Below are 24668 nucleotides of genomic sequence, written 5' to 3' on the forward strand. Positions count from 1 at the left end.
AATTATAGTTTTTTTTAATTATTGAAATTGACCTTTTTTATGTAGGCTAATAATTTATTTTAAATGGTCATAGATTGGTGGATCCACTCTTGAATAAGGTATTGATTATGACCAGGATAAAAGTATAGGGAATTTTTGATTGAAAAGCAAGCATTTACTAGTCCCAACTTCTCAAGTTATTTAATTAAGGAAAAGTACTGATCTGATATGAACAAGCACTTAAGTGCAATGGAAAAGAATCTAGTACACACTTAACTCAACCATCAATTAACTGCCGTTATCAGCGTTACCCACCAAACATTTCCTTCTAGCACTTAGAAACCCCCCCCCCCCCTTTATATACATATTTGAGGAGATGCTATTTTTTACTCAATTGTTCTATTGAGCTTAAATTTCCTGTATTGTATCCTACTATTAAAGACCTTTAATTTGTTGTGCTTACATTTATGATTTTCTTCAGACTTCTAGCGGTCGCCTTCCTGAGGAGGTAGCAAGCAAATTCAATGCATCTTTGAACAGCTGTGATTTTGAGCTCAGTTGTCCATTTGGGTTTGTGGCAATGAATGTGTTCTACTCGTGATACCAAACTCGACCTATGCTGCTATTTAGGAATTTTGTCTGACTATCCTCATGGGCCGTCCCCCTTAAGGGATAAAAAAGCGATCATAACTCAAAATAGTAGCCTAGTAATTTATAGTTATTATTGATAGTTAACAAAGTTTCAAAAAAAGTTTCAAGTTGATAAAAATGAAGTTTTAATTTTAAATCTGTAAAAGTAAAAGATATATTACACTGTTGCGGGACTTTTGAATAACACTGTATATACATAATACTGTAAATAAAAACCAGGAACAAATAGCGTTTCTGGCTTCTAGGGTCATATAAATGAAAAAGCATATCGGTCCTGGGTCTAGGTCCTACCGTGTCACCTACGGTAATAGCTACTTCTCGAGAAAACAGGGACAATCCCACGTTTGTCACCCTAAGTATTGCATTAACTGTAACACTATTTATCTTCAGTTTTTTATTAAAATATTTGTTGTAGCTATTTATATTTCCTTGAGTAATTATTCAACATAAGAAACACAAACTAACCTTTAAGACCTCTCAGTTGCACTGCTTTTCTAACAGGTTTCCACTCAGTTGCTCAATAATCATATTTAGCCTATTAAATTTTATTATTTTTACAGGATTCACCAGTTTATGGGATGGGAGGCTTGATGGAGAAAGATCTAGTTACCAAAGTCAACGAGTGTGTTGTCACCGATTCATACAGTTGGCAGAACTGCCTCGGTAGAGCTGTGAGGTTGGCGACACCTGGATACTGCTTGCAATCAGAGTTTATTAAAGAGCACGATGAATCTGTTCCTGGTGAGAAACTTAACTATGGTCTAAAGAAGTAAATGCAGTGCTCGATTTGCAGGGGAACGGAGTTCCGGTACCTCTCTTTCAGGAATATAGAAATATTGGCATAAAAAGGTACAAATCACATTAAATAGGTTACAGTTCCGGCACCTCATTTTTTACAAGTCGGGCACTGAGTTGTTAGTTTTTTTTTACTGAGAGAGCACAATTCTGTCAACTTAGGCGGTGTCCTAGCTGAGTATTGAAAACTGGTTTGTTGAGTGGAATGTAACAAAATGGCTTGCAAATAATTATTGTGCATCATAATTCTAAATTTGATTCATTGAGTTGTATTCCCTTCTTGATTAACTTATCCTTAAAGTTTTTAGGAACAAATCAGCAATAGGTTGAGTTGACAATACAAATAATAGAACCACTGCACTTAATTTACGCTAAAACAAGTTAGAAATTTAAGGGAAGCGTTGAACTGAAGTTTTCAGTCTCTATTTGGGGATCTAATAAGTCTTTAATATATTCCTTGTCTAACTCTTCAAACATCCTTGTAATCAATGGACTAGATGTCAACTCCTATAATTAGTGTATGTACGGAAAGTAAATAAAGATATGTCTAGTAACACTTAATATATTTACACTTATAATGTTAACTCACAAGACGGTTAATATAAATATGTATAAAAGAGTGGTGATCGATTTCGATTGGACACTCCAATCATCATCAGACCCAATAGGCGAATAACAAGAATCTTGAATGGCGTCCCTACTTATATCCCATTGGCTACGGGAAGCACCGGCCAATACATTTTTATAAGTACAACTGGATGATGATTAAATGATGATCAACTTCTTGGACCTCACATTAGAGAGAAAAGACAACAAGATAGATGACATATACAGGAAACCTACGCAAACGGACACTACAATCAACAATAAATCTATTCATCCGACAATTCACAAGGCGGAGATCCATGCTGTAGATTCAAGAGATTCAAGAGATTTATTGTACCATTAAGTAAATAAATACAATAGGTAACGTTAACTTAACAACTTAACAATGTGTTGAGAAAGGGGCCAGTGGCCTCGAAATATCCAGTGTTTATTTTGTTTGTGTTTTCTTCTGTGTTCTGTAGTGAATGAAGTGGGATGCCTACATGTTTTAAGGTAAGCCTGCTTATCCTATCCTTTCTCACAATTATTATTTTTAATAATTTACCTAGTCTGTGCTTTTGAAATATGAAACTGTTCTTTGCAATTCTTAGGTTATGTTTTCATTCCAGATTCAGTCTTATAATTATTTTGTTTTGAAATAGTTATCTTATCTTTATTACATACTGGGTTTTATTTCTAGATGACAGTGATATGGATCCTGACTTCAATCCTCACAATGAAGACTCAGGCGACAGTTCTGAAGATGGTGAGCATAGAATATTCCCAACTCTCATTAGTTGGTTTTGAGATTAGTTAGGAAATAATAGTTAGTTTTGTGGTTAATAAAGCGAAGAAAGAAAGTTTATCGATGGAAAACTTTTTCCATCACTACTTAACGAAAGTAACTATTTTCGATAACAGCTGACATCAATGAAAGTAGTCGTTTCCCAAGCTCTAATTAAGGGCGAGGGAAAATTGAACAGCTGATTTTCCCTCGCTCTAAATTTACTTTCCCTCGCTCTCAATTAGTTCTCCATTTATTCACTACTCGCGCTAGTGTTTTGTTACGGTTTAATTTAATTATTTGAATCAGCTGTGTGTATTGTTAAACGTTGTTTTATTCTCTTATTTTGATGTAAAAAAATTCATTGAGAAATATACGTAGGCTAACTTTAGAATATTTTCTACTATTTTTTGGTTTTAAAAGTTAATCAAAAATAGACGTAAGTTTCCTTTTAGAAGATTTTATATTATTTTTATGTTCAATCAAATTAATTGAGAAATAAAATAGTTGTAATATTACTGAGGTCTGCTATTCTGTGTTCTTGTATTTTTTCGTCGTGATGAAAAGTATCGTTCATAACTTGTACCGAAAGTTATTATCCGGCACTTGCTCCATCATTCCCGTCCTCGGCTTCGCCTCGTACGTGAAAATAGCCCTCACATACTCCGTTTCGCCTCGCACGTGAAATTGGGGTTCCCTGTGTTCGGCTTCGCCTCAAACAAAAACTTGAGCGCGCTACGGAAAATGCCACTTTCGGTCCTAGTAATGAAATATACTATTTCGCTTGCAATAAAAACTTATGACAAGATTTTTCAGATAAATTTTATCGTTTCTTGTATGGTATGTTTATCCACTCCTGGTACCTCTTAAGGAGCTTAAAGTAAAAAATAAACACTGTTTCCATAGGTGTGTTTCATCATGCCATTTAATAACTAATACATGATTCTATTGATATTGTTATTTAATTTTACTGTCAGAAACTGATGTTTTTTTTATATTTTAGGTAGAGTCAGAGAAGGAGGGACCCAGGAAGTAGAGGAAGATGAACGGGCTCATGAGACAGTGGAAGAAGACCCCCTCCAAAGCGGACCAAGCACCCTGGAAGAAAAAGGACTAGACGAACCGAGACGTGGAAAAGGACTAAATCTTCAAGTCTACGAAATTTGGGGCAAGAATACATTGACCGGAAAGGTATACTACACCAAAAAAAGCAGGTTACGCCTTACAACCATCAATGTCGATACAAGTGTAATGAAAAAGTTAATAAGGAAAAGAGACAAGAATATTTTGATCAGTTCTGGGGGTTGGGGAACTGGGAACTACAGTCTTCTTTTTTGAACTCTGCTGTTAATATAGGGGATCCTACTAGAAAGAAAGATAATGCAGCCCGTGGGAAGTCCTTTTCGTGTCAATATCATTTAGGAAATGTCAGGGTTTGTAAAGAATTCTTTTTAAAGACACTAGATGTGTCAAATAAGCGAGTTACTAATGTTGCTACTAAGAAAAAAATGTCTCAAACAGGAATTTCACCTCGAGACAAGAGAGGCCGTAAAATTCCTTCCAATAAAACTGCACAGGCAAAAACAGACTTAGTCAAGGAGCATATTGCAATGTTTCCAAAATACACTAGTCACTATTCAAGACAGCAAGCTCCAAACAGAAAATATCTTGATAGTAACTTAAACATAAAAAAGTTATATGAATGCTATAAACTTTTCTGTGCAGAAAGGGGCATGGAACCTACTACTTTGTCTTATTACAGGCACATTTTCAATACCTGTTTTAACCTTGCTTTTCATCGACCACATGTTGACACTTGTAATACATGTGACAAACTGCAAAACACCATCGAACATGGGAATCAGGAAGCAAAGCAAGCTGCTATTACAGCAAAAGAAGTGCACCTCCGTCAGGCTGAAAGTGCTAAAAGTGAAATGGAAAATGCAAAAAAAGAGGTTAAAGATGACCCAACCCATGTTGCAATTTGTTTTGACCTCCAGAAAATGTTGCCCACCCCAATACTAACGTGCACAAGAATATACTACTCTCGTCAACTTTGGACCTACAATTTCAACGTACATGATATTGGTACAGATAATGCGTTCATGTTCATGTGGCATGAAGCACAAGCGTCTAGAGGGTGTGAAGAAATTGTGTCCTGTGTACTGCAGTACATAAAATCGTTGCCTCCAACTGTCACCCACTTGACAGCTTTCAGTGATAACTGTGGGGGGCAAAATAAGAGTCACATAACAGTAAAATTTTGGGCGTATGTAGTTAATACTAGTAACCTGAAGACCATTGATTTAAAGTTTCTACGTACTGGCCACTCGTACAACGACTGTGACAGGGACTTCGGTAAGGTGGAAATTATGAAAAAGAACATGAAGAGAGGCGTTTTTGTTCCAGATGATTGGGTGGAGATCATTGCGGGAGCAAGCAAAAAGTTCATGGTAAAAAAGATGTCAGATGAAGACTTTGTATCCCTGGATACCATTTACAAGTACTTTGTGAAATCTGTGACTGGGATAAGTAAAATGCAGTGGTTGCAGTTTAGAAAGGACAATCCTTCGACTTTGTTCTACAAAAACACTTTTAATGAAGACATGCCGTTTTCAGAGTACAGTCTGCTAGCGAAGAACCCATGCAGGATTCCGACCCAACTACCATCTTTGGCTCAAAAAACCAACAAAAAGAAAATAAAGGCATCTAAGTTCAAAGACCTTCTTAATCTGCTGCAATTTGTACCTCCAATCCACCACCGATTCTATAGGTCTCTAGACTACGAAGGGAATCCTCTGACAAGACAGGGCCAACCAAGAGAGCAGACTTGTGATGAACAGCATGAAGACAATGTAGAACTAGAAAACGTTTACGACAGTGATTCTGACTGATATGTATGACAGGCGCTTACTTTTTGTAATTAAATTTGATTTTCATTTGATTTAACAACTTGTGCTCTTAGATTATTCCATTTCCATTTAGAAGACAAGGGGTACAAGTGACACCTCTTATCATATAGTAGCCGATAACACAAAGAGTCAAATCAAAACCAGTATAAAAATGTGTTTTTCTGAATTTTGAAATACCTGAAAATAAAACTATATTAAACTAACTAAACTAAAATGTGCCTAGATTTGATTATATCAATTAAACTTTAAACCTAATTTTCTCAAAATGAAATTCGAGTCACTTGTACCCCTTGGCTTCTCACCCCTTCGTTTACAAACAAACCCCAACATCAGGTTATAATCATATGATTTGTATAAAGACAGAAGGAGAGACCAGCACATCCTCCTCTCACAAGTCGAGCGTCTGGGGTAGGTCTAGTGAAATTCATCTTTAAGATTCGATAAATGAACTCGGTTTGTTCTTAATCTTCCCCCATTTTCCGTTTCCACTATGTAGGATTTGGGCTGTTTGTGTTTTCGTATGATTCTTCCTTTTACTTGCTTGTCCCTGACATAAACCATTTGTCCATCTTGTAGCTCTTCTCTTTCTCTCGTTGCATGCCTCTTATCGAACCGGATTTTCCTTCTACTTCTTATATGTTCTTCTTTGGATCTCAGTGTTTTGAGATCGGGTGTTTTTGGGACAAGGTTGACAGGAGCAATGGGCACAGTCCCTCTTACCTTTCTGTTCATAAGCAACTCTGAAGGAGAGTAACCATTCTCTAAAGGTGTTGAGCGGAAAGCCAACATGTCCTCATGTATGTCTTTACACTTGAGAATAATCTTCTTAGCAGTTGCTACTGCTGACTTGGCCAGACCATTGGACTGTGGATAGTTAGGACTACTAGTTGTTATAGTAAAACCCCAATCTCTTCCAAAGTTCTTAAAATCTTCGCTATCAAACGGGGAACCATTATCACACCTAAGTGTGTGTGGAATACCAAATTGTGAAAAGATCCTTTTCAGTATTTTGATTGTGGGTACTGCAGCAGTAGTAGTCCTGTATCACAAAAAACAATTGACCCTTGACTTTGGCGAAGTCACATCCGACTAGGGACCAAGGGAGATCAGGAAATGGAGTACAGTAGACCCCCTCTTAACCGACCTCGTATTAACCGATAATCGGATTATCCGCCTTTGATCATAAAATAATACAGTTTGTTTTAACCGACCTTGCTTTGAGAGCAGCTCGTTTTAACCGCCGCTTTCTAGGAATCTCGGCATTTCCGCTCCCACGCTCGGCGATGAGAACTGAACCATACGCTTATCTCCACAGGATATGACTAACAATAAGTTATTTTGTGATGATCACAAAAAATATAGCATAGCCTATTGTCAGTTTGTCATCATCGTTCGTAGCTCGAGCACATCTGATCTGATTTGTTATCTGTGCGGCAAATTTATAACATCATAAAGTGCGTTACGATTTTGAGAACTGATTATCTTATCGCTTGAGTAAACAAACAACACAACTTGTATGGGGGGTAGGGAAGGGGTGTTAACAACTCCAAGGTCAAGATGGTTTTTGTGCCTCGAGCCTCCAGTGAGAGGCTATAAATAAACGTCCTGTCTTGTAACAAAATGGTCGCTTGTATCTTTAATGACGACAAAAGGTTCTTTACTGTATTACAATGTATTTGGAAAGCATTAATTAATACATTACAGTTGTAAAGTTATTAAAATAGGAATTTTATTGACTCTTGCCTAGTATTATAATACATTCACTGAAAGTAGGTCTATTTGACTTAACCGTGTTTTGTGTTTATTTGTGACATTTCTATCAATATGAAAAAGGAGATAAGAGTAGTTTATTTTATAAATAATGCAAGTATGACTTCAAAATAATGATTATAAAATTCCAGATGAATAGCACTTCATTATGTTATGATTTTAGGGATTGCCCGTTTTATCCGACCTTTTGAATCATCCGACCTAGGTCCGGTCCCATTAGGGTCGGTTAAGAGGGGGTCTACTGTATTAATTAGGGGTCAGCGGTGCACCGAAAGGTACAATCTTAATTACCGTCATCGGTTTGGTACAGCATTTTATGCGGTACAAATTCGGTTCAGTACAGCCTTTTATAATAATAAATTACTTATAATTTACTATCATAGTCAACGTGGTTGGTTCTGAGCACATAAAAGTCTTATCAGATGTCAGATGTTTGTTTACGATCTTCATAATTTATTACTAGGGTGATGATGAAAATTAAATTATATAATATTGCATTGTCATCCATTTATGAGCTATGTTTAAAGTTTCAATTCTCTAGCTCATGGGGAACTTCGTTTGAAATTGAATCAAAATTTGTAAGAAAGCGAGCTGATAAAAACAAGCCGATGGGGCTTAGCCCAAAGGAGATATGAAAATTAAATTATATAATATTGCATTGTTATTCATTTGTGAGATATTTTTCAAGTTTCAAGTCTCTAGCTCATCGGGAAGTTAGTATGAAATTTATTGCAAAATTTGTACTGGACAAGAAAGCGAGCTAATATAAACGTTTTAAAAATAGAGAATAGTCTATTTATTTTTTGTAAAAAAGGATTCGTAATGAATGCTTGGGAAGAATTGTATATTTATAAGGAAATATGTAAAAATAGAAACAAGCTGATTAATGAACAAATAAGTTTCGACTCCAGTTGTACTTAAAGATGTAAAGGTGCTTCCGGTTGCCAATAGGATATAAGTAGGGACGCCATTCTAGATTCTAGTCATTCGCCTATTGGGTCTGATGATGATTTGAGTGTCCAATCAAAATCCATCACCACACCATCTTTTATTTATATTTCCCGTCTTGTTAGTTACCAGTATTTAGTATAAGCGTAAATATATGTTTTAAGTGTTATTAGACATATCTTTATTTACTTTCTGTAATTTAATAACACATACAATGCTGATCACGAAGTTTTTTAGTGTAATTAGTCCTATTGCTTGTTGTTTCACTGGTGAAGATTTGTATATTTGCTGCTTTCTACAGCCAAACATCTGTCTTTGGGAGTAGTTGAGTGTTGCAACAGCAACGCACCGAGACACTTGTGCTTCGAGTACTTGGAGATAGGAGACGAGCCGCTACAGTTGCCACAGTTCTCCTGTCTCAATGCGCGCACTGTCGTTGAACACTCGGCTGCAGTGTGTTATGATTCTCACGACTGTCCGGTCACGCTGCATTGCTTCCGACCGTCGCTGGAGAATTCTACCAAGCTGGTGACCATTAGGACCAAGACCGACCGCACGGTGTTGTTCCTTGGACACCCAGCGGAAGTGTTCCACACTGTCAGTGTCAGTGACTACACCAATCTCTACGCTCTATTTCCATCCACAATTCCCGAGCGAATACGTACGTTTTGTCAGTACATTACATCTTTTTCCATTGGTATGGCACTTCTGAACATCATTCCGTGTTTTTACTTTGACGGACAACACATTGTCAGATCTCTGCTGGATATTTATCTGATCAGACATATCGAACATGCAAGTGTCAGACATGCAATGTCGCTTTGTTTTACTTTCATCGGGACATTTATTTTAAGCTTGTATTTAATTCTGGCTTTGTGGTCGTCGTCTATCAAGTAAAAGGCCTTAGGTGAATTATTTAACAGTAGCGTCCATTTAAACTGTCTAAGACAAAGTGTGACTTAATTAGTTGGTTTTTTTTTTTTACAAATGCATTACAATTCATAAGTAGTAAGGTAGTTTTTAAATGTTCTTAGAACTTTTCTGGACTATTTTAGTAAAGGTTTACATTTACGTAGATTTAGAAAGATGACCAACATTGTTACTTTTTTGATAGGGGATTTTTCCATTTGTAGGAATAAATTTAGAGAACTATTATTAAATTTATATGCTTAAGCATATATGTATACTATTTTACCCTTGTCACACAAAGTTCAACAAATAGGGAGTACTTTTGTTTCAGATAGGTTATAGGTTTAGATGTTTGCAAATTCCAATGTTAGTTTTAATACGTTCAATATTTATTTTTTTCTTAGTATTCTTTTAACTTGTTTGCTTATTGTCAACATCCATGATTATAATAATCTGCCTATTTAGTGCCTGAAACCATATTAGTACCATAAATTTGATTTAATTTGTAGTTCAAGTAATAGTCTATTTGTGTGTAAACCTTTCCAACATTTCATTTTAATTGTCAAGTTAATTCAAATCCAGCAAAAATAATATTAGTTTTACTCTGTAATTCTACTTTAGGGATGTTGCTAGTTAGGCCTAGTGGTTTGGGCTAGGACCTTCCATCCAGAAAAGCAAGGTTCAAATCTCACCACTTATCGGCAGTCTGTCATGTCATTTTTACTTAAAACCCTGTCCTTAAGCTAGCTATAAATCCATTAATATGAACCAATTAATTGTCTGTGTTAAAGATCTCCCACCTAAAATTCAAATTCTTTAAGGATTGTTTCTTTGACAAGAAGTAACAAGTAGAGTATAAGAAACTATTTTCAAATATTTCATTGTACAATACAAAAACAAGAACTTCAACAACTTCATCTATAGTAATAGCTGTTCGTTGTTTGGTATAAAATAAATAAATTTGCCAAGTTTTGTCAAAATTAATATATCCATAAACAAGCAAACTACAACATTTGACAATATTCTCCATAAGAATAAACATATTTTAGAATTTTCTCCGTCACCAATTAGGCCTACCTGAGAAAAACACTTTGACATACTAAATTATTTTTTTTATGCTCCTTAAAAAGGTTTAGAGAGAAATGTGGAAATTTTGTGTTTTGAGGGTCAAAAATGAGAAAAACCAATTTTTACCCCATAAAACCACCCGTAAAACCCCGTTCTCATGGTCCGATCATGCTGGTTTTTCAAACTCATTCAAGTTTATCCCGCCTTAAACCTTTGAACAAAATTTTGTGAAAATATGAAAAACATTGCTCTAGTTGTCTTGTTCATGGACAGCAAAGAATGGAAATGTAAAGACTGTCGAACCTCTTCGTCCAGCAGTGCTACCTAACCCCATTTGAACCACGAACAAAAACGCGCTTCACTTCACAATAATCAACATCACGCCTTTAAATTTATGATCATTAAAACCGTAATATGGCGAGATGATTGCATTGTATTTCAACAAAGGTTATGATTGAAAGTTCAAAATTAATTTATCTCAATTTATTGAATAATATCAACCAAATAACCTTTAAAGTATTTAAAAATATACTTTACTGTTTATTTTGGGTGGGCCCGGCCCACTTGGCCCTTATGGAAGCGCCGCCACTGGCTGCAATGGTGGTAAAGTGCAAAGCTAATACCTTTGCAGCACCTACCTGAACCTTTATACAGTCTGGTCATGGGCACTACACTAAGCATACACACTTGATGGACGGGTGGGACATTATAATAGCTGCTTTAATATGACATCGTGTGGAGCAAAGCAGGTTGTAGCTGAATGAATAAATGAATTTATTTCCCATATTACAAAACATGTTACAATCATAATAATTGTTAAGAAATTTAAACTGGTAACTTTTTCAAGTAGTGTGACCAGTTACAAGGTTAAACATAAATATATAATAAATTGTTGAGCATAGCATCATATAACAAATATTTTATCCGAGTTGGCGAGATAACCTACATCCTGTTGAGAACTAAGCCAAGTTATTGTTCTTTTACAAAAATGTTTAAAATTTCTTGTACTTTTAATATGAATCAGAGGTTGATTGTTAAATTTTGGATCCAAGTATTGAAATGAATGCCTGAAAAAAGTTTTGTTTACTTTGAGTAATTTAATAGATTTATTTGTAAAACCTGTAATGATGATATGGAATTATATTTTCTCTGTTTCCGCTCCGGATGAAGAACAATCTCAGGACTATAAAAATAAAAAGATGTTGAACTGGTAGAATGCATAACTGTTGGTATAATGGAAAAGAGCTAGTTTGTTTAGGTTTTTTGAGAATTATTCACAAGAAAAATGTTAAGTTGTTCTTATCTTCTCTATTAATGTTTTGTAAGTACCTCCCCGCAAGGCAAAGCATATTGTAATCTCAAGTTTATCAGTGCGAAATAAAGTGTTTGTAAAAGTGAGGTGTTGCAAAAATTTTGAAGAAATTAGAACTTTCTAATTTGTGATCTTAATTTTGAGTGTAGTTCTAAAATATGGTGTTCAAAAGTTAGTTTCTCATCAAGCAAAACACCCAAGTATTTAATCGATTTATCTTTTTCTAAAGGTTGGCAGGTACATAAGTGGAATTTGCAGGTAAGGGAGTGAAAAATTAAAGGAAAAGGGGTGTCAAAACCAAAGAAGTCAAAATTAACATATTTTGTCTTACTAACATTTATTTGCATTTTTTTATAGAGCACCATTTTCTGAGTAATAAAACATCGTAGTTGATTGAATCTGCAAGGCAACCAACTATCGACCGAGGGGTTATCGTTTTGAGTGTAATAAACGGTATCAGCATTCTGACACATACTTTCTCCCATAAATTTGTCAACAACCTTTATCATGTGTAAAGCGGTGAGAGTAAATATACGGAAATGGGATTTCTACAATTTTGTTCAGAATTTAAAGGACCTATATACAGGGTGATTGGTACTCAGTGTGACAAAAATTTGTTGGTGTAAGTACAAAGTAAATGAAGTCTGATGACGCATATCACATGTTCTAAGTCTAAAAATTAGCTTCCCAAAAAGAAAAAATTAGTTTATGTTTTTAAAAAATAACCATGCTTTTAAACTTAATACAGCGATTTCTCAATTACCTGTATATGGATTTGAGTAGATAATGTAATTTTTGTGTTGTACATTAAATTTTGAACAAGAATAATGGAAAATGACGGAGGATCAGTTGTAAAAACTCCATTGTAAATAGATTCAAAGATAAAAATTAAGATGTTTGATAAAAATTAAAAAAAAAAACTATGGTATATTGCATTTTTCACACCCTGTATTCAAGAAAGTGTTGGAATATGTTAAAAGCTGCGGCATTTTATAAGCTTTCTAACCATATGCTACACCATTGAGCTTTATGTCTGCTTATGTACGCTTTAGTGGTTTGAAGACTACAAAGCATGGTGTCTTTAACATTTAAAACATAGAAAGTCGGCATGTATTACGCAAAAGTTGTATTTTTGTTTCAGCTTGAACAGTAAAAAGTTCCCTGTTTTCTGGTATTCAAACTGTGCGGTGTTATTAATAAAGAGTAAAAGGTCGAGGGTTTTGGTATAAAAGATTTATTTTAAGAGAGAAATAATGAGTAGGTCTTGTTATGAGAGGTGATTGACGATGAAATGAATCCAACAATGGATAATGGTCATATGATGGGATGTTAAATACAAAGACATTTAAATTAATAGATGAAACAAAGACACTTGACGGAACATACCGCCCCCTTTGAACCAACAAGGTTCAACAAAAGAGAAATTGAACAAATATAACATTTAAAAAGTTCCCTGTTTTCTGGTATTCAAACTGTGCGGTGTTATTAATAAAGAGTAAAAGGTCGAGGGTTTTGGTATAAAAGATTTATTTTAAGAGAGAAATAATGAGTAGGTCTTGTTATGAGAGGTGATTGACGATGAAATGAATCCAACAATGGATAATGGTCATATGATGGGATGTTAAATACAAAGACATTTAAATTAATAGATGAAACAAAGACACTTGACGGAACATACCGCCCCCTTTGAACCAACAAGGTTCAACAAAAGAGAAATTGAACAAATATAACATTTGTATGAGAATCAACCAGAGTGGGTTGTAAAATTATTTAAAGAATGCAGCTTAATGGTATGAAGACACTTTGAATGATGGTCTTGAATGAGGATCCAGCTGGTCTGTAGCTAGGAGGAGCTGGTGTGTTTTAGCAAACAGGTTCTATTTTGAGGTTTTCTTTCTTGATGTTCCACTTGAAACAACGCTGATGAGGGGTCTTAAAATATTCTTGACTCCAACGGCAGCATAGGCTTCGGGTGATGTCTTGAGGTAAATTATTAATAAGAGGTGAGATCTTTGTTGGGTCAGGAACAGTTGTCAGATAAGAGTTGATAGGAAAATGGCCAGGAGTTACAGCTGTCAGTTTCGAAGGTTTAGAGTTTGCTATTGCATCTTTTTGTTGTTGGTTGGAGTGATTTCTGTTATCAGCCATAGGCTTAGTAGGCTTCAAGAAATGTAGGAGTGTGTGATGCAGTTTAAAACAGGTCTTACAAGTATTAGTAGACTTGCAGCGTTTAGCAAAGTGATTACCAAGGCAATTTGTGCAGCGTTTTAAGTTGCGTACAACTTTAAGCCTTTCTTGAGGGGTTTTACTATTAAAGACAGGGGAACTGTATATTTTGTGATTTTTATGGCAGCAAAAACATTTCAAATCATTTGAAGTACATATCAAAGCCATAGGAGGATGTTGAAACTGAATTGATTCATCAATTTGACGTGGAACTTGGTGAGGGTTGGATGTTTGGAGAGGAGCTACTTGTGGAGCGTGACAGAGAGAGGCATCTTCACTGTTGTTACAAAAATCTTTGAGGAATTTGATTATTTCACTAGCTTGAGGAAAATCAGAAGAATTTGTGCGTTTTGATTCAAAAACTTGACAGAGGTTGGAATTCATTTTTCGTAAGATCAACATACTTAGTAGGTAGTTGTCTTCCATGACATTATAGTCAAGAACACTAAGAGCTTGTTCATTTTCATTAAATCCATTTAAAAATGATCTGAGGGTTTTGATAGATTTGTCAGTAATATTGGGCAAATCGACAATTTTACTGAGGTGGACAGAGATTAGCCTACGCTTCGAGTGATATCTTTCCCGTAAAGCATTATAGGCTACTGTATAGTTGCCAGAGATCGGTAGGGATTTGATTAGGTGTAAGGCTTCGCCTTCAAGTGAACTTATCAAGTACTGGTGTTTTTCAACAAGGGATAAGCTACTGTTGTTGTGGATAGTAGTATCAAAAAGGTTAATGTAGGATATCCATGTTTTAGTGTCACCATTGAAGGACTTCAGTTCTAGCTTGGGCAATTTTACAACGCTATGAGTAGGCCTAGAGGTTGGGTTTGATGTTACCGAGTTATTTGACAAGTGTTCATCATTAAAGTTCTGAATTAAAAGAGAAATTTCAGTTTGAATGTTAATTGAGAGTTCTGATATGTCGTTCTGGAGCTTTAAAATAGCTTCTTCATTGTCAGAAAAAACTTTGGTGTCGTCATCAACATCAAGAAGCTTATCTAGGTTAGATTCAAAATTGGCAGAAATTGCTTTAGCTTCGTGCAAATAAAGGTTAAGTTTAGCGGTTTGAGCTTCTGTAATTTCTGATGGGCATGATTGAATATACTCACTGACGGTATTTAATTTATTTAATTGCAATTTGCATCTATTAGAAAATGTTGAAAATCTCATTTTGAAAGTTAGGCCTTGATCGTTCAATGAGTTAACTTAAGTAAGTAGTTATTGTTGGATGGAGTAATTAATTTGAGGATAAGGACGACTGAGGAATAAAATCAGGGTTTCTTTATTATTTTCTTGTAGGTATTGTTTGTTGTTAGAACTTACGATGAGATGCGATGTTGTCTTGTCTTCATTTTCATCCAAGAAGTACAAACATAACCTTACTTTTCAATTTCTTGACGTTTGAAGAAGAGAAGTTGTGTAGACGAAATGAAGTGATGAATGCGGAGCGGAGCGGAACTAGCAGAACTATGACGATGTTGAACACTTGGAATGAGAGGAGTGTGGACTGTATCGTGACGTAGATGAAAAGTTCAAAATGGCGATGCGGTATTGTCTTTGGCGGCTTCACGACGGATGAAATACGTTCAACCGAGACATTTAAATTAACTTGAAAAAAGTCGCACTAATGTATAGATATAATCCGCGGTTCGATAGGACCAAAAATCCGCGGCTCGAAAGGACCAAAAATGTGCGGTGTTATTAATAAAGAGTAAAAGGTCGAGGGTTTTGGTATAAAAGATTTATTTTAAGAGAGAAATAATGAGTAGGTCTTGTTATGAGAGGTGATTGACGATGAAATGAATCCAACAATGGATAATGGTCATATGATGGGATGTTAAATACAAAGACATTTAAATTAATAGATGAAACAAAGACACTTGACGGAACACAAACCATTAAAACAAACAAAAAAATCTAAACCTCAATAGTGTAGCATATGGTTGGAAAGCTTATAAAATGGTACAGTTTTTAACATATTCCGACATTTTTTGGTACACAGGGTGTGAAAAATGCAATAGAACATTGTTTTTTAAATTTTTATCAAACCTCTTAATTTTTATATTTGAATCTATTTACAATGGAGTTTTTGCAACTGATCCTCCACCATTTTCTATTATTCTTGTTCAAAAATTAATCAAAAATTAATGTATCACGAAAATGACATTATCTACTCAAATCCAAATACAGGTAATTGAGAAATCACTGTATTAAGTTTAAAAGCATGGTTATTTTTTAAAAACATAAAATATTTTTTTGGGAAGCTAATTTTTAGACTTGGAACATTTGATATGCATCATCACACTTCATTTACTTCTTTACTTACGCCAAAATTTTTTTTCACACTGAGTACCAATCACCCTGTATAACATACTAAATTTTTATCAAAATCGTATGGGCCATTTTTGTGAAAATCCTATTTTTCCATTAATTTATGGGAAAATGTTTATATGGGAAAATAACATAATTTACAATAACTTTTGAACCGTAAACTTTACAGAAATGGGATTTGTACCATTTTGTTTAGAATTTAAAGGGCTACAACATACTAAATTTTTATCAAAATCGTTTGGGCCATTTTTGAGAAAATCCTATTTTTCCAGTTTGTATGGGAAAATCCCCATTAAAAATCAAAATTTCAAAAAAAAACTCCTGGAGATACCATGGATTAGAACCTACATACCAAACTTCATCGAAATCGGACCACAGGTGTAGTCCCTAGATCTGAACACATCCAGACACACACACACACACAGACATCACTTCGAAAACCAACTCGAAAATTTTGACGAAAACAATAATCTCCATATAGCCTACTATGGTATAGGGGGAGAAAGTAAAAAAGAGCAATATCGTCTGCAATGTTCACTGAAGGTTGTTGGCACTTAAACACTAATTTATTTTAAATTTCAACCAATTTGAAAGTTTCTGTAGTGAAGCACGGGTATTTCCGCTAGTTACAGTATATGGAAGCGTATGCCTAACGGTTACGTAAAAATCCCATAAAACTGTAAATTTAAAATTCCCTGTTATTCTTACGGAGGATAAGTAAACTGTTGTAATTCACTTGTTTATGGATATACTATGATCAAAGTTGGTGAATTTACTTATTTCATTGTAAGCTATTAATGTTTCACTAAAAACACCTAATTACCTTCCCTGTAGCAGCAAACATGGGTGCTTGTCTTACCTAAAGATTTATTACAACAAGAGACAAGACAGACTACGTGAACAGTTGACGTCATACTATCTAATTACAAAGATGGACTGTCTAATTTAGCCATGTAAAATATACTAAACTATCCAATCCAAGGTCAATCAATATTTGATTTATGCAGTTTAAAACAGTCATATATGAATTAATAAACTATTAACAACTTACTTTAATATAAATATTGTTTGTCAATTAATGTGCTTGTTTCGTATTGGTGCTTCTTGATTTAAAATGTAAATAGATACTATTAAACATGCGAGACTTGGTGGATCAAAACATTCTTTATATTAGTGCAATATATTATAGGTCTAAGTCAATTGTGTTCCTCTTAGTTTAAATGTTGTAAATAGGTGAATAAAATTGTTTGACATGGACAGTTTGAATTTATTTCTGGACTCAAAAATGCATCAGCTCTGTCTGAATATTATCTTTGATTTTATCCTTGTGAGTGAAGAGCTGTAAAAACAGACTCTGGTTAGCATAAACTTTTAACAGTTTTGATTTTAAAATATGAAACTCAGTGCCGGCGTCCAGAGTCCACCTGTCTAGAGCTTGGTGGGAGAGAACTAAAATAAAGCTAAAAATTTGTGTATTATTTGACAGTTTACACCTCATATCTATCAGACATTTTGCTACTTTTAGTTCATCCTTAGGCTGTGTGTCCATGTGTCCACAAAAACTTGCTTCAAAATAGTATTTTGTTGTGGTCATAACTAGAGGGAAAAATGTATGAAATTAGAAGTAAATTAAGATAATTAATCTATGGAAGTCAAATGGTTGCACAAATCTATTAAGTATTATATAAGTATTATATTTATTCACCTACAACAAAATGAACAAGGTAACAAACTTTTATTTAGCAGAACTCAGGTCTAAAGATTGTTGTAATTCTTTCAAACTTCTTTCTCCATGCTTAATCATCATTTTTATAGTTATCTGAAACAAAAATATATATGTAAATAAATATTTTATATTTAAAATTGTAAAGAAAAATTAACTTTAGTTTATTTGTAAAGGAAAAATGGGGATTTTATGTATTGTCTATTTTGTAACCAATAACTCTTTACAAATCTGTTGGTTGCCCCTAGGTTGGAAGAATCAAGAGAAAATCATTAACAGAGCAATGGTAGTGAAAGCTTGAGGTTAAATTAAAATTATTAGAGTGAGTTCTGAAGAATAAAAATTATTCCCAGGGATATTTAGGTGACGGTCTTGGTACTGATAGATTTTTAGTAGCATTAGCTGTAGCTACGCTACTTTTTAAGATTTTGTAGCTTTATCTGCTACATTTTTCAAGTAGTTGTAGCGGAATTTTAGCTACTTTTCTCGCTACATTCACATTGATTGGGATAGTGATTTTTATTACAACCTTACATGAAACAACGTCTTTCAAACAAATTTTCAAGAAAATTAGGCCGAACTACTTTAGATTCAGATTCAGAAACACTTTATTCAAGATTTTAATTTTACAAATATAAATACAGAATGGCGTCAATAAATACAATTAATTCTATAAAATATTATCAAAATGCTCACTAAATGAGTAGTAACATTTGCTTAATATAAATATGTTCAATTTCTTTTTAAATGTCTTAATATTATTAATTTCCATTAAATCTTTGGGCAGAGAATAAAAAAACCTAGTACCTGCAGCAGTGGGTTTTTTTATTATAAAACTCTAAACTATGCCTCTGGATGGCTGGGTAGTTCCGATGCCGAGTATTATAATTATGTGTCATTCTCAATTTTGGAAGTGTATGTGTATTCATTTCACTTTTTAGATTGATTATAGTTTTATAAATATATAATCCATACACTGTAAAGATATTTAATTTAGCAAAATACTGTTTTGCCGATTGGTTATCTCCTAAGTTTAACATGATACGTATGGCTCTCTTTTGCTTGACTTTCTTGGCTTCATACAGCTGGTGCAGCCTTTTTATTACCTACTAGCTGTAACCCGCGGGCTTTGCGCCGTTTAACTTCTTAATTTTCAAGATTATCTCGTTCGCATGGCTCAATCACGTCCTGGTTGAAGTTTGTTCGCTACGCTCACTCACCTTTAGGTTGGAGCTCGTTCGCTACGCTCACTCACCTTTAGGTTGGAGCTCGTTCGCTACGCTCACTCACCTTTAGGTTGGAGCTCGGTCGCTGCGCTCACTTGCCTTCAGGTTAGCTCGTTCGCTACGCTAACTCGCCTCCAGGTTGAAGTTCGTTCGCTACGCTCACTCACCTTTTGGTTGCAAATTAGCTGTTGTCATAAATGTAAAAGAAATAATAGTGCTGCACCCTGTTGGTAATCCTTGTAACTTTAATGCTATTGAACATCATAGAACAGAACCAACTTGTTTAATTGAAACAGCTGTTAAGATTCAATAATTCCATTTCTCATAAGGTTAACATGGGAAACTCCAGAGCCACTGGGGCGGAGCCCGAAAGGATTTTTGAAATAAGAATATGCCTATATGTTAATCGGGAATGTGAGCTATCATCATGCCAAATTTCAGCCCAATCCGACCAGTATTTTTTGAGTTTACTTTTCCCATACACACATACACACAGCAACCACCTCTTTTTTATAATAGTATAGATAGATAGATTACAACGTTGAGTGGACATGAAAGCCATTATATGAGTGTTATGCACATTTTTGGTTCTCATTTCCTTCATTTGTTGCTCTATGATTACTGACAGATAAAATAAAATCGCTAAATGCAGACGACGTTTAGACGTTACTGGTGACAAGAGAAGCTGTTGAATGATTATAAGTGATTGACAGGGAAATTAGTAATCAATGTAAGTAGTTTCTTTATTTTATCGATAGTTTCAACTTCGGTTTTATAAAAAACCAACACTAAACCTTAAAGTAATGAGAAAGCTGGTCTATCAACCTTCACTTCAGCTTTTGATTGTGGTTAATCATCACAAGCCCCTCCTTGTTTGGATTACAAAGATTTTTTAAAGGCTTACTAAATTAACGAAGAGGAAATTACCTGAAGAAATTTGAGACCTGCCTGGACTATATAATAGTTGTAACGATAACAAAAAAATTTCCATATAACATGAAACTTCCATTTAAAAAATAGCATAATTTGCTCCTACTTACTTACAGCTCTTGTCAAGGACTATTCCTAGGCTATGCTATTGGATTAAGACGCATTAATAGGATTAATAACAAATTTAATTAATAGAAATATATCTGTTAAGTGCTTGTATAAGAACAAGCCTACTACAGCCAACAGCTGGAGTTTCATAACAATGTTTGTTTCCCATGTTAATCTTATGGAGAAATACGAAACTTTAAAGGGCAACAGGGCCTCCTCACTCTTTAATTATTTACCTAAAATAAAAGTTTCCTGCACAACTTCATGCTACGCTCTTTCCAGTTACACCAAAAACATGTCAATCAGTTTAGTAGTTTCGGATGAGTAATTGTCACAAAAATCCTGCTTGCATATTAAATAAGTATAGATTTAATTGAGGCTACTAGCACTAAATCCTGTTGTAAATTGTTACTGGCCAGTACTTGTTTTGCCCTTGAAGATCAGATCTCATTGGCTGAGTGTAGTGCCAGTTATGCTGGACACTTAATCCTTGGTACAGCTTATTTACAAAGTATTTTTATTAAATTATTTACCAGCGCTGTGGGGAGTAGCCTAAAAAACCTATGCACTTAATCAGTGGCGGCGATAAGAGCCTGCATGCCCCCCCGCAAGTTTGTTTGCTGGGTCCCCCTCTCTCAATAATCTGTAAAAACATTATCACATGTATTACCGCCTAAACTTGCACTTTAGCTTGGCACGGCATCTCCCGAGGCATCATTGTCGTCTTCAAAGATCGCGATGTCTTCATAAAAGATAATCATAAAAATTTGAAAAGAACAGTCATTTTATTTTATGAAATATTTTGAATGTTTGGATAAAACTGCAAACCTGATAAGTATGTTTTTTATTTGAACATAATTGGTGATCTAAATTTAGTTTGCAAACATTATCAAGATTTGTTTTTTTACAAATGTTATTATTAAAAACATAATTGTATTTTCCGGATTCAATGACATGTCAGTAAAAGTGTATTTTAAAATTCCGTACAAAAGAGCAATTGAACATAATTGTACCTGATTCCCAATTTATGTTTTAACTTACCCACTGTGGATACTAATGTTTCTTTTTAAAAATATAATGAGTTGGTTTTATTTATACCTATGTAAACAGAAAAAATGCTTTATACAAATTAAGGATACATTAAACATAGGGAAAATACCTCCTCAGTGTGATGTTTATTTGTCTCAAAATCATGTCTTGCCCACTGTCTTAAGTCTCTCTGGCTCTCCTTATCAGGTATTTGTTTGATACTCCGTAAAATATCTCTATAAAGCTTCAACACTTGTTGCCTTAACATAAACTGAAACAAAGTAATAGAATTAAGCTCATTTCAAACTTAATTTAGGTAGCTATGCTATGGGCCATTCTAAAATTAAGTGGAATTCCATCCAAGTTTTTTCTTTTCATTATTTTATGAAAGAATATTTATTTCTAATCTTTTTTTAAGACTAAATAACAATCTGAATACATTTATAGACGTACACCCTTTGTAGAGGATTAGAATGAATATAATATAATATATTATCCTACTATCTTATATAGTACTAAAAAACTTTTGCAAAACTTATGACAGCTAGCCTGACCATACTACTGAACCGAATTACACACAGTTGGTACCAAATGAAAGACATTTACCTGTCACGTGCAGAATCTAGAAATAGGCACATGGGCAAAAAGTGTCTTTTTAACCCTCGCTCATTTTTAGACCTCGGCTTTGCCTAGATCGTAAAACTCAACCTCGCGTCTAAGAGTCACTAAAGTTCCACTTAATTTCAGAATGGCCCTGATCTAACTAAAGCATTTTAATGTGTCAAACCTGCTACAGTATTTTACATTTTACTCCTGAGGTGGCTCATATTTATTAGCAACCGATTCCAAATTACTGAAATTCAATAAAACACCAATTCGAAATCTGAAAGAACTTCATCAACAAAAAAATTTGTCTTTCCTTGGACTTCCTCTTTCTTGTTTTATATTAAGTAAACACAACAGATTCTGTTCCGGAGATCAATCTCTACCTATTTGAGGATGACACAACAATGATCGTAAGGGGGACTGACAGCGCGGTCCTGGAGGCCGAACCAAAATAGAGCAAAAAATTTGGCTGGCTTCTTCCCTTCAAACAAACTCAAGTTAAGTTAACTTCACAAAAAAACAGGATACATGTTATTTTGCCTAACAGCAAAAAACAAAATTCTGAAAAACTCGTTGGTAGTTCTGTGATTGACTCTGCAGCCAATGAGTGTTTGTGGTGTAGTGGATAGAGTACTCGGCTGATGTCTAAGAGGTATTCAGATCGCATCCCATCGGTGACACTAATTTTTTGTCAAAGATTTTGCTTAGAATTAAATTTCTTTTTAACTAACTGTACATCATTTTGTAGAATTTGAGGCATTGGTAATACATTTTATTTTATAAACAGAATTTAACCTTCATTCGACTTTTTCATTAGCCTATCATTAACTTTGTTAGCTTTACAGCCTCTGCAGGCTTGAGCAGAGATCCAGATGTCAATATCTTCCTAGTTATGTTCAGTACAGTATGGCTAGATAGATGTGATTTGTCTGATTATCATCTATTTCCCACTGTATTGAACAGAACAGAAGGATTATTACAGAGATCAACGTCCTGTTACCAGACGTGTGTATCCTCTGACTATTTTAAAATCAACAGATAACTTAAACTAACACTAAAAATTATTGTGCGTTGAATGGAAAATCAAAAGTGCTGCAGTTTTCTTCGACTTAGAGAGAAACTAGTTTTGGCTTCTACAATCATAGGCCTAGCACAGATTTGTGTTGATTCATAAGATAGCAAAAAAAATTGTTGTTAATTGCATCATGTTTGTTAATGGTGTTTTGTCATTTATCGCATTGTATAACCAGCTTAATAATATATTTTTTCCTAAGCCATTTAAGTTGGGCTAATAGGCCTAGGCCTATTATTATTTGTAGGTAGATTCATATAGGTAGCCTAGGTAAGTTAACTAATAAGATCTTGCAATTGTATCAAATATTACCGTAGTCCTATATTTAGCCTATCTAGCTCAATGGGATGTAGACAACAAAATTAAAATACCCTACATTATTAAATAACTACATACATACTACTACTATGTACTATGTACATACTAAATACATTATTAATAACAAATTTTGTGAATGCTATTAGGTCTACACAGTGAAGTGTTAAAAATGTTATGTTACACAGTTGTTAGGCTGAGACGGACCGCAAATAACTGCTGCTGAATGGAAATGACAATAAAATCACCTGTTTCAGTGACAATGCTGGGTTTTTAATATTACTTGCCATGTAGACTACGCTGTAATGATCTATAAAATATATTTTACAATATATACAAGTTTTATTTAGAACTGGAGCCTAACCCAACTTAAAACATTGACATTGACTTTTGACAAACTAAACAACAAAACACTAAACGAGGTGACTTGACGTGCGAATAGGCACTGCCAACACTAACACTAAACACAAACACAGTTCAGTTACATTACTTACATTAGTAACATCCCTATTCCCTACCTACATCCGTTTCAATCGCGGATTACTCCTCTCATCATAATGCGCAAGCGCGAGTAAACTGTTCCCCGGAACTGTGACACATATCATCCATACAGTATCAGATTTATCTGCTACAACGTTTACAACGAATTGAATATAGCACACAGGACAGGTTGTAACTTTACCAACTGTCTGCGCTTTGTTTTTACTTTAGTCTACTTTCTCGTTCTTGCTTATCTGTTGGTTTTTTAAGGATCTCCAAGTCAGCAAGTCCTCCCCCTCACTTCAAAACTAATTCCACAACTAACTGGGGCTCCACCACGGCCACCTTTTTAACTCCAGGTCTTTTTAACTCCTTCGAAGTGGCAACGTCACAAGTGGTTTTGTAACAGCCGTTTTGTTTGAAAGCAGCTAATGTTATTTGTGTATTTACAACGATTGAGGGTGTACATAATATGATTTTTAATTCATATTGTTTCGGTTTGGAGGTACATAAGAGCCTTCGATGACGTCAGCTGCCAGAACTCCTCTTGAGGGAACACCATTACCGCAACGATACGGAATTAAGACATTGGCCTCGGTGGTGAAGTGGATAGCGTGTCGGGCTGATAATCCGAAGGTGCCAGGTTGGAATCCCACTGGCAGCACTAAGTTTTATTTGTTGTTTTGTTGTTGGCAAGTTTTGTTAGGTTATGACAGTTTAATGTTATAATTAAAAAATTATAAAATTGAGTATTAAGCATTTATAATTTTATTTTATGAACAAAACTATTTTTTAGAGTAAACCTTCATTCAATTTTTTCATTATCAGCACGTTTGGTTAGGTTAGGTGACAGTTTAATTAATAGAACAATTATAAAATTGTTTGTTTCTTCAGACGTAGTTAGTG

At 34.6% G+C, this 24668-nt stretch overlaps 2 protein-coding genes across 4 annotated transcripts in view; one reads left to right on the forward strand and one right to left on the reverse strand.

Annotated features, from left to right (window-relative positions):
• Positions 1–12515, forward strand: part of LOC128991705 (membrane-bound transcription factor site-2 protease-like) — a 37475-nt gene extending 24960 nt beyond the window's left edge. For all 3 annotated transcript variants that reach the window (XM_054414824.1, XM_054414825.1, XM_054414826.1), the window contains 2 exons: positions 1191–1371; positions 8726–12515. In XM_054414824.1, the coding sequence (XP_054270799.1) occupies positions 1191–1371; positions 8726–9321 (777 nt within the window). In that variant the 3' untranslated portion in view covers positions 9322–12515. The remainder of the gene's footprint in view (positions 1–1190; positions 1372–8725) is intronic.
• Positions 12516–17951: 5436 nt separating this feature from the next.
• On the reverse strand, positions 17952–23747 carry LOC128993444 (LYR motif-containing protein 2-like). Its single transcript, XM_054417345.1, has 3 exons — positions 23531–23747; positions 21420–21560; positions 17952–18092 (listed from the first exon to the last, which is right to left on the reverse strand). The coding sequence occupies exons 1-3, from the start codon at positions 23570–23572 to the stop codon at positions 18009–18011; spliced, it is 267 nt and encodes an 88-aa protein (XP_054273320.1). The 5' UTR covers positions 23573–23747; the 3' UTR covers positions 17952–18008.
• Positions 23748–24668: the final 921 nt, after the last annotated feature.

Source organism: Macrosteles quadrilineatus, unplaced genomic scaffold (genome assembly GCF_028750875.1).
Source record: "Macrosteles quadrilineatus isolate MER2022 unplaced genomic scaffold, UCM_ALF_1.0 Scaffold_4__1_contigs__length_99947679, whole genome shotgun sequence".
NCBI classification, from domain to species: domain Eukaryota; kingdom Metazoa; phylum Arthropoda; class Insecta; order Hemiptera; family Cicadellidae; genus Macrosteles; species Macrosteles quadrilineatus.